The sequence below is a fragment of the Montipora foliosa genome, chromosome 7 (genome assembly GCF_036669935.1).
Source record: "Montipora foliosa isolate CH-2021 chromosome 7, ASM3666993v2, whole genome shotgun sequence".
Taxonomy (NCBI): Eukaryota; Metazoa; Cnidaria; class Anthozoa; order Scleractinia; family Acroporidae; genus Montipora; species Montipora foliosa.
In genome coordinates, this window is record NC_090875.1 from 8,536,611 (window position 1) to 8,546,610 (window position 10,000).

A 10,000-nucleotide genomic window follows, 5' to 3' on the forward strand; every position below is an offset into this window, starting at 1 on the left:
CCTTCGCCGCGTTCAGTTAAAAGCCTTTTTTCACGACAAAGAGCCTGATTCGGACACTTCTAATAAAGATATTTTTGAAACACTTCTAGTTCGCAAATCCAAATGGACTCCCCCAGAGGGACAATTTGCCTCTTTAGATTTTTTCACCAAAAAATGCCGTCACGACATTCACAAACTTAAATTCAATCGCAACACTAAATTTTCTAACCTTTCCTCGGAAGAGTGGGCGGCGCTTAAAAATCTTAGTAAACGCAACGACATAGTTGTCAAATCGGCCGACAAAGGCGGCGCGGTAGTTGTTTGGCGGTCCGACCTTTACCAAAAAGAAGCTTTGCGGCAACTTTCGGATACCTCGTTTTATGCCAAAATCCCTAAAGATCTCACTTCCAACAATCAAAAACTTGTCAAAGACACCATTCAAAATCTTATAGTTAATCAAGAATTACCGGACACTGCCACTAATCTCATCATCAACACCCCTAGAACTTCGTGCATTTACTTCTTGCCTAAAATTCACAAACCCAACAACCCAGGTCGCCCTATCGTTTCTGCCTGTAGTTGCCCCACCGAACTCATTTCTAGCTACTTAGACAGGATTATGACGCCTATCGTCAAATCTTTGCCATCATACATTAAAGACAGTACACACGCACTACAAATTTTCCGCGATTTCAATTTCTCCGGCCAAGACAAACTTATTTTCACCATGGACATTACATCTCTATACACAGTCATTCCTAATAGCGAAGGTCTTCAAGCACTTAAACACTTTTTCGATCAACGCACTGTCAAAGAACCTAGCTCGGAAACGCTCCTCCGCCTTGCCGAACTAGTTTTAACGCTTAATTGTTTTTCATTCGCCGGCAACTATTACAAACAAATTAATGGTGTAGCGATGGGCACAAGAATGGGACCTAGCTATGCCAATCTTTTTGTAGGATATGTTGAACACCAATTTTTTAGTCAGTACTACGGCCCCAAACCTGAACTCTACGGCCGTTACATCGACGACTGCATCGGCGCTATTTCATCCAGCAGAGAAGAACTCGATCAATTTATAACCTCCGTCAACTCTTTTCATCCGGCTCTTAAATATACCTGGGAAATTTCGGAAACTTCATTGGCTTTTCTAGATATCAACGTTTCTATTAGAGGCAACGTGCTATGTACTAGTGTGCACTACAAACCTACTGATTCACACAGTTATTTGTTGTATTCATCGTCACATCCATCACATGTCAAGAACTCCATCCCTTATTCTCAATTTCTTAGACTTCGACGTCTATGTAGTGATGACTCCGATTTTTCCAGCAAATCAGAGGAGATGTGCCAGTTCTTCGAAAAACGTGGCTACCCTGTCTCTGTGGTCAAAGCGGGCCATCATCGCGCCCAACAATTTGATCGACAGTCATCACTACAAACGTCACAAAAAGATAAGAATGACAGAATTCCATTCACCCTCACTTTCCATCCTCATAATCACGCAGTCAAAAGCATCATTCTTAGTAATTTTAAATTACTCCAAAATGATCCCGAGACTGGTAGAATCTTTTCGCAACCTCCACTTATTTCATTCAAACGCGACAAAAACGTAGGCAACTTTTTAGTTAGAAGCGCGCTCAAAACTAACGAGCAACCCGGCACTTTCAAATGCGCGCGCTCACGATGCAAAACTTGTCTTTTCATCGTTAACACTAGCAAGATATCGGGACCTAAGCGATCTGTTAAGATCACCGATCGTTTCACATGTACCTCCGCAAATGTCATTTATTGCATAACCTGCACGTTATGCAATAAATTATACATTGGTGAGACAGGTAGACGACTAGGTGACCGATTCCGCGAACACCTTCGCGATGTTGAGAAGAATGACAAGGATGCATCCAAGCCAGTCGCTCGCCATTTTAATCTGCCTAACCACTCCAAAAAACACATGGCTATCTGCGGCCTTTCCCTACATCTAGGTACGACGGAAAGCCGCAAGAATCTGGAACAAAAATTCATCTTTCAAATCGGCACCCTTAATCCTCACGGTATTAACGAACGCTTTTCATTTAACTAATATATTCCTATTTTTCACGTTGCCATGTTACCACCAATAGCGTAGCTCCTACTCTACTACAAAAACTACACGTAACCCATAATCCCTCGATTCGCTCTGACGAAGGGCTAACGCTCGAAACGTCAGCTTTTAGAATCTCTGTACGGTGGCCAATTTACATTATCAACTCCGTTGATAAAACCAAATTTTTGTATACTACTTCCCCACCGACGCAGCACCACAGTTTCTTTAGAAACTACCCCTTCATTCATTTGTCATTCAACCGCTGCGACCACTAACCTTGTTGTTCTAGTATTTTTTTAATCCACAGATTTCTAACAGGAGACCCAAGACGACGATGCCAAGCTTGAAGAAACTCACCAAGGAGCTACGCCAGGAAATCGTAAGTTATCTTTTTCCTTTTCCCACACTTAGCAGTAACTTAGCTTTCCGTTTAGCCACTCTCATTTTCGCCAAAACTAGGTTTTGTAGTCACATCAACTTCATCGGCCGTTGCCTCAATTCTAAAGTCATTCCTAAAGGTTTTCGCTCGAACTTTCATCCGGCTACATTCTCTCACTCTAATCAGTATCTTCACCAAATTCGATGTGCGCAAAATTCTTTTTCACGTAATATTATGAGGATTACAATTAGAGCTATGTGCCAAAAACGAATCGCACTTGACAAACAAATTCTTCATTGTCGCTCCGAACTTTCCAAAATCTGTCCAGCAATTTTAGTACAATCTATTCGCGCTAAAATCCGACAACTTAATTCTGGACTGTTTGACCATTTACACCAGACCAAGACTCTAAAACTTCAACAATTAATAGGTCCGCAAATTACCGACGACACTACATTGCATAGCCATAATACCGTAATTACAATTCCAGAAAATCTTCCGCTTACTGACTCAGAGAAATCTGTTCTCAGTAAGGGCCTAAATTTTGTCCCTATTACCAAACGCACCAACGAATTTTCTATTAAGCAAGATGTCGAAAAATTCCTTCGCCGCGTTCAGTTAAAAGCCTTTTTTCACGACAAAGAGCCTGATTCGGACACTTCTAATAAAGATATTTTTGAAACACTTCTAGTTCGCAAATCCAAATGGACTCCCCCAGAGGGACAATTTGCCTCTTTAGATTTTTTCACCAAAAAATGCCGTCACGACATTCACAAACTTAAATTCAATCGCAACACTAAATTTTCTAACCTTTCCTCGGAAGAGTGGGCGGCGCTTAAAAATCTTAGTAAACGCAACGACATAGTTGTCAAATCGGCCGACAAAGGCGGCGCGGTAGTTGTTTGGCGGTCCGACCTTTACCAAAAAGAAGCTTTGCGGCAACTTTCGGATACCTCGTTTTATGCCAAAATCCCTAAAGATCTCACTTCCAACAATCAAAAACTTGTCAAAGACACCATTCAAAATCTTATAGTTAATCAAGAATTACCGGACACTGCCACTAATCTCATCATCAACACCCCTAGAACTTCGTGCATTTACTTCTTGCCTAAAATTCACAAACCCAACAACCCAGGTCGCCCTATCGTTTCTGCCTGTAGTTGCCCCACCGAACTCATTTCTAGCTACTTAGACAGGATTATGACGCCTATCGTCAAATCTTTGCCATCATACATTAAAGACAGTACACACGCACTACAAATTTTCCGCGATTTCAATTTCTCCGGCCAAGACAAACTTATTTTCACCATGGACATTACATCTCTATACACAGTCATTCCTAATAGCGAAGGTCTTCAAGCACTTAAACACTTTTTCGATCAACGCACTGTCAAAGAACCTAGCTCGGAAACGCTCCTCCGCCTTGCCGAACTAGTTTTAACGCTTAATTGTTTTTCATTCGCCGGCAACTATTACAAACAAATTAATGGTGTAGCGATGGGCACAAGAATGGGACCTAGCTATGCCAATCTTTTTGTAGGATATGTTGAACACCAATTTTTTAGTCAGTACTACGGCCCCAAACCTGAACTCTACGGCCGTTACATCGACGACTGCATCGGCGCTATTTCATCCAGCAGAGAAGAACTCGATCAATTTATAACCTCCGTCAACTCTTTTCATCCGGCTCTTAAATATACCTGGGAAATTTCGGAAACTTCATTGGCTTTTCTAGATATCAACGTTTCTATTAGAGGCAACGTGCTATGTACTAGTGTGCACTACAAACCTACTGATTCACACAGTTATTTGTTGTATTCATCGTCACATCCATCACATGTCAAGAACTCCATCCCTTATTCTCAATTTCTTAGACTTCGACGTCTATGTAGTGATGACTCCGATTTTTCCAGCAAATCAGAGGAGATGTGCCAGTTCTTCGAAAAACGTGGCTACCCTGTCTCTGTGGTCAAAGCGGGCCATCATCGCGCCCAACAATTTGATCGACAGTCATCACTACAAACGTCACAAAAAGATAAGAATGACAGAATTCCATTCACCCTCACTTTCCATCCTCATAATCACGCAGTCAAAAGCATCATTCTTAGTAATTTTAAATTACTCCAAAATGATCCCGAGACTGGTAGAATCTTTTCGCAACCTCCACTTATTTCATTCAAACGCGACAAAAACGTAGGCAACTTTTTAGTTAGAAGCGCGCTCAAAACTAACGAGCAACCCGGCACTTTCAAATGCGCGCGCTCACGATGCAAAACTTGTCTTTTCATCGTTAACACTAGCAAGATATCGGGACCTAAGCGATCTGTTAAGATCACCGATCGTTTCACATGTACCTCCGCAAATGTCATTTATTGCATAACCTGCACGTTATGCAATAAATTATACATTGGTGAGACAGGTAGACGACTAGGTGACCGATTCCGCGAACACCTTCGCGATGTTGAGAAGAATGACAAGGATGCATCCAAGCCAGTCGCTCGCCATTTTAATCTGCCTAACCACTCCAAAAAACACATGGCTATCTGCGGCCTTTCCCTACATCTAGGTACGACGGAAAGCCGCAAGAATCTGGAACAAAAATTCATCTTTCAAATCGGCACCCTTAATCCTCACGGTATTAACGAACGCTTTTCATTTAACTAATATATTCCTATTTTTCACGTTGCCATGTTACCACCAATAGCGTAGCTCCTACTCTACTACAAAAACTACACGTAACCCATAATCCCTCGATTCGCTCTGACGAAGGGCTAACGCTCGAAACGTCAGCTTTTAGAATCTCTGTACGGTGGCCAATTTACATTATCAACTCCGTTGATAAAACCAAATTTTTGTATACTACTTCCCCACCGACGCAGCACCACAGTTTCTTTAGAAACTACCCCTTCATTCATTTGTCATTCAACCGCTGCGACCACTAACCTTGTTGTTCTAGTATTTTTTTAATCCACAGATTTCTAACAGGAGACCCAAGACGACGATGCCAAGCTTGAAGAAACTCACCAAGGAGCTACGCCAGGAAATCGTAAGTTATCTTTTTCCTTTTCCCACACTTAGCAGTAACTTAGCTTTCCGTTTAGCCACTCTCATTTTCGCCAAAACTAGGTTTTGTAGTCACATCAACTTCATCGGCCGTTGCCTCAATTCTAAAGTCATTCCTAAAGGTTTTCGCTCGAACTTTCATCCGGCTACATTCTCTCACTCTAATCAGTATCTTCACCAAATTCGATGTGCGCAAAATTCTTTTTCACGTAATATTATGAGGATTACAATTAGAGCTATGTGCCAAAAACGAATCGCACTTGACAAACAAATTCTTCATTGTCGCTCCGAACTTTCCAAAATCTGTCCAGCAATTTTAGTACAATCTATTCGCGCTAAAATCCGACAACTTAATTCTGGACTGTTTGACCATTTACACCAGACCAAGACTCTAAAACTTCAACAATTAATAGGTCCGCAAATTACCGACGACACTACATTGCATAGCCATAATACCGTAATTACAATTCCAGAAAATCTTCCGCTTACTGACTCAGAGAAATCTGTTCTCAGTAAGGGCCTAAATTTTGTCCCTATTACCAAACGCACCAACGAATTTTCTATTAAGCAAGATGTCGAAAAATTCCTTCGCCGCGTTCAGTTAAAAGCCTTTTTTCACGACAAAGAGCCTGATTCGGACACTTCTAATAAAGATATTTTTGAAACACTTCTAGTTCGCAAATCCAAATGGACTCCCCCAGAGGGACAATTTGCCTCTTTAGATTTTTTCACCAAAAAATGCCGTCACGACATTCACAAACTTAAATTCAATCGCAACACTAAATTTTCTAACCTTTCCTCGGAAGAGTGGGCGGCGCTTAAAAATCTTAGTAAACGCAACGACATAGTTGTCAAATCGGCCGACAAAGGCGGCGCGGTAGTTGTTTGGCGGTCCGACCTTTACCAAAAAGAAGCTTTGCGGCAACTTTCGGATACCTCGTTTTATGCCAAAATCCCTAAAGATCTCACTTCCAACAATCAAAAACTTGTCAAAGACACCATTCAAAATCTTATAGTTAATCAAGAATTACCGGACACTGCCACTAATCTCATCATCAACACCCCTAGAACTTCGTGCATTTACTTCTTGCCTAAAATTCACAAACCCAACAACCCAGGTCGCCCTATCGTTTCTGCCTGTAGTTGCCCCACCGAACTCATTTCTAGCTACTTAGACAGGATTATGACGCCTATCGTCAAATCTTTGCCATCATACATTAAAGACAGTACACACGCACTACAAATTTTCCGCGATTTCAATTTCTCCGGCCAAGACAAACTTATTTTCACCATGGACATTACATCTCTATACACAGTCATTCCTAATAGCGAAGGTCTTCAAGCACTTAAACACTTTTTCGATCAACGCACTGTCAAAGAACCTAGCTCGGAAACGCTCCTCCGCCTTGCCGAACTAGTTTTAACGCTTAATTGTTTTTCATTCGCCGGCAACTATTACAAACAAATTAATGGTGTAGCGATGGGCACAAGAATGGGACCTAGCTATGCCAATCTTTTTGTAGGATATGTTGAACACCAATTTTTTAGTCAGTACTACGGCCCCAAACCTGAACTCTACGGCCGTTACATCGACGACTGCATCGGCGCTATTTCATCCAGCAGAGAAGAACTCGATCAATTTATAACCTCCGTCAACTCTTTTCATCCGGCTCTTAAATATACCTGGGAAATTTCGGAAACTTCATTGGCTTTTCTAGATATCAACGTTTCTATTAGAGGCAACGTGCTATGTACTAGTGTGCACTACAAACCTACTGATTCACACAGTTATTTGTTGTATTCATCGTCACATCCATCACATGTCAAGAACTCCATCCCTTATTCTCAATTTCTTAGACTTCGACGTCTATGTAGTGATGACTCCGATTTTTCCAGCAAATCAGAGGAGATGTGCCAGTTCTTCGAAAAACGTGGCTACCCTGTCTCTGTGGTCAAAGCGGGCCATCATCGCGCCCAACAATTTGATCGACAGTCATCACTACAAACGTCACAAAAAGATAAGAATGACAGAATTCCATTCACCCTCACTTTCCATCCTCATAATCACGCAGTCAAAAGCATCATTCTTAGTAATTTTAAATTACTCCAAAATGATCCCGAGACTGGTAGAATCTTTTCGCAACCTCCACTTATTTCATTCAAACGCGACAAAAACGTAGGCAACTTTTTAGTTAGAAGCGCGCTCAAAACTAACGAGCAACCCGGCACTTTCAAATGCGCGCGCTCACGATGCAAAACTTGTCTTTTCATCGTTAACACTAGCAAGATATCGGGACCTAAGCGATCTGTTAAGATCACCGATCGTTTCACATGTACCTCCGCAAATGTCATTTATTGCATAACCTGCACGTTATGCAATAAATTATACATTGGTGAGACAGGTAGACGACTAGGTGACCGATTCCGCGAACACCTTCGCGATGTTGAGAAGAATGACAAGGATGCATCCAAGCCAGTCGCTCGCCATTTTAATCTGCCTAACCACTCCAAAAAACACATGGCTATCTGCGGCCTTTCCCTACATCTAGGTACGACGGAAAGCCGCAAGAATCTGGAACAAAAATTCATCTTTCAAATCGGCACCCTTAATCCTCACGGTATTAACGAACGCTTTTCATTTAACTAATATATTCCTATTTTTCACGTTGCCATGTTACCACCAATAGCGTAGCTCCTACTCTACTACAAAAACTACACGTAACCCATAATCCCTCGATTCGCTCTGACGAAGGGCTAACGCTCGAAACGTCAGCTTTTAGAATCTCTGTACGGTGGCCAATTTACATTATCAACTCCGTTGATAAAACCAAATTTTTGTATACTACTTCCCCACCGACGCAGCACCACAGTTTCTTTAGAAACTACCCCTTCATTCATTTATCGTGAATAAGGGCTATTAAGATGCTCACCCAATTTTGACATCCAACATAAAGTGTCCCTTTAAGTCTAAACCTTTGCTATCTATTTTCAACAATAAGGTATGGGTAAAGGTTGGCTTAGGATAGTTAGTATTTTGTACCCCAGTCGATAGGCCACACGGGATCCACATTGCAACTTATTTATTCTCTACCACACACCCCGTATACACATTAAGCACACGCTTCTAAATCACTCCAATAGAGCGGTTTTCAATTAAGTGTCGAAAGTAATTATTGAATTGCTTTGGTTTTTCATTGACTTCACTCAGTGATTGGTTCAAAAGTTCTCGCGCCATCTAATTACTTGCAATAGGCCGTGTTTGACAAATGAATATTCGGGCATTGTTACGAGGCTTTATGGTCAACTTTCACGGCTCAGTTCTGTTTTCTCTGTCTCACAAGTCTCAAGCCGGGGAGATTTCAGAAGAAAACAATATTCAAATTTAACCATAGAGCCATGTGTGAATATTGACATATGGAAGGTGGCATATTCTGGATATATCTGCCTAAGATGGAACAGGGTGTTTCGCCGATGAAAAGAAATTAAATACCATATGAAATCATGTAGGGGCGAGTCTATTCGCTGGCCGGCTTTTAGTTTCTCGCTTTCGTCTCCACCTTTGTCTTCATATGTATCATTCATTTCCACACGAGCAGAAGAACGTTTTTGATTGGATGAAATCGAAAACATTGATCTTCTTTTCAGTCTCAAAGAGGAGTACAAGAAATTTACGAAATGCTTAAGGCAATTACGATTCTTGATTTTTGTTCTCTATCTGTACGTTTAGACCCTTGTACTTACAATCCGCTGTCACGCAAACTGCATCACGTTCAAAGGTGTCTATAACTACAGCATCAGCATATATCTGGTGAAACGTAAGAGCAAAAATGTCAGTTACAAAATGGGTTTCCTTAATGCCAACGAATCGTTGTGTTATGTGTTATAACAATATACGCATATATCTTTTGTTGTTCGATGCCTTTCGTGAAATGAATTTAGTATTTCATTGATGTTTATATAACAAAATAGAACACTACATGGCCGCTTGGAGATACGAAATTTCTCTTCTCGTTTTGAAAAATATTTTTTCAACACTTGAAGAGAAATTTCCTATCTCCGCACGACCATGTAATACCATCTATTTGTGTTATTTTCTTTTTTTGCGCCCCACCCCACCCAAGAAAACTACAAACAACTTCCCAAGCCCTGGCCTGAAGGGTACAGACACCGGAGTGTTACACAATAAAAACGTCGATAATGACCAACATTGCCTTGGATTTTACTTGGGACAAATAACCTTGCAACAGCAATAGAATAAAGGAGTCAGCTTGATTTGACAAAGTTGTCAGGGCATTTATAATTACTGCCCTCACAGTTTCAAGTGCCTTCGATTGTTTGTGACTAGGCTCAAAACTGTGTAACCATTAAACAATATACTCCACATCATATCTCGCGTTGGTTGCAAATCGTTACAACTCTTGCATCATCTGTATGAGAAAAATTCTGAGACATCGCGAGCAATTTTACACATTGCTTTTAAGGGAATGCGGTTA

At 41.1% G+C, this 10,000-nt stretch overlaps 1 protein-coding gene across 1 annotated transcript in view; it reads right to left on the reverse strand.

Moving 5' to 3' along the window:
- LOC138010347 (outer membrane lipoprotein Blc-like) overlaps positions 1-10,000 on the reverse strand; it is a 17,945-nt gene that overhangs the window by 7,505 nt on the left and 440 nt on the right. Inside the window, exon 2 of the mRNA XM_068857268.1 lies at positions 9,249-9,312. Coding sequence (XP_068713369.1) covers positions 9,249-9,312 — 64 coding nt within the window. The remainder of the gene's footprint in view (positions 1-9,248; positions 9,313-10,000) is intronic.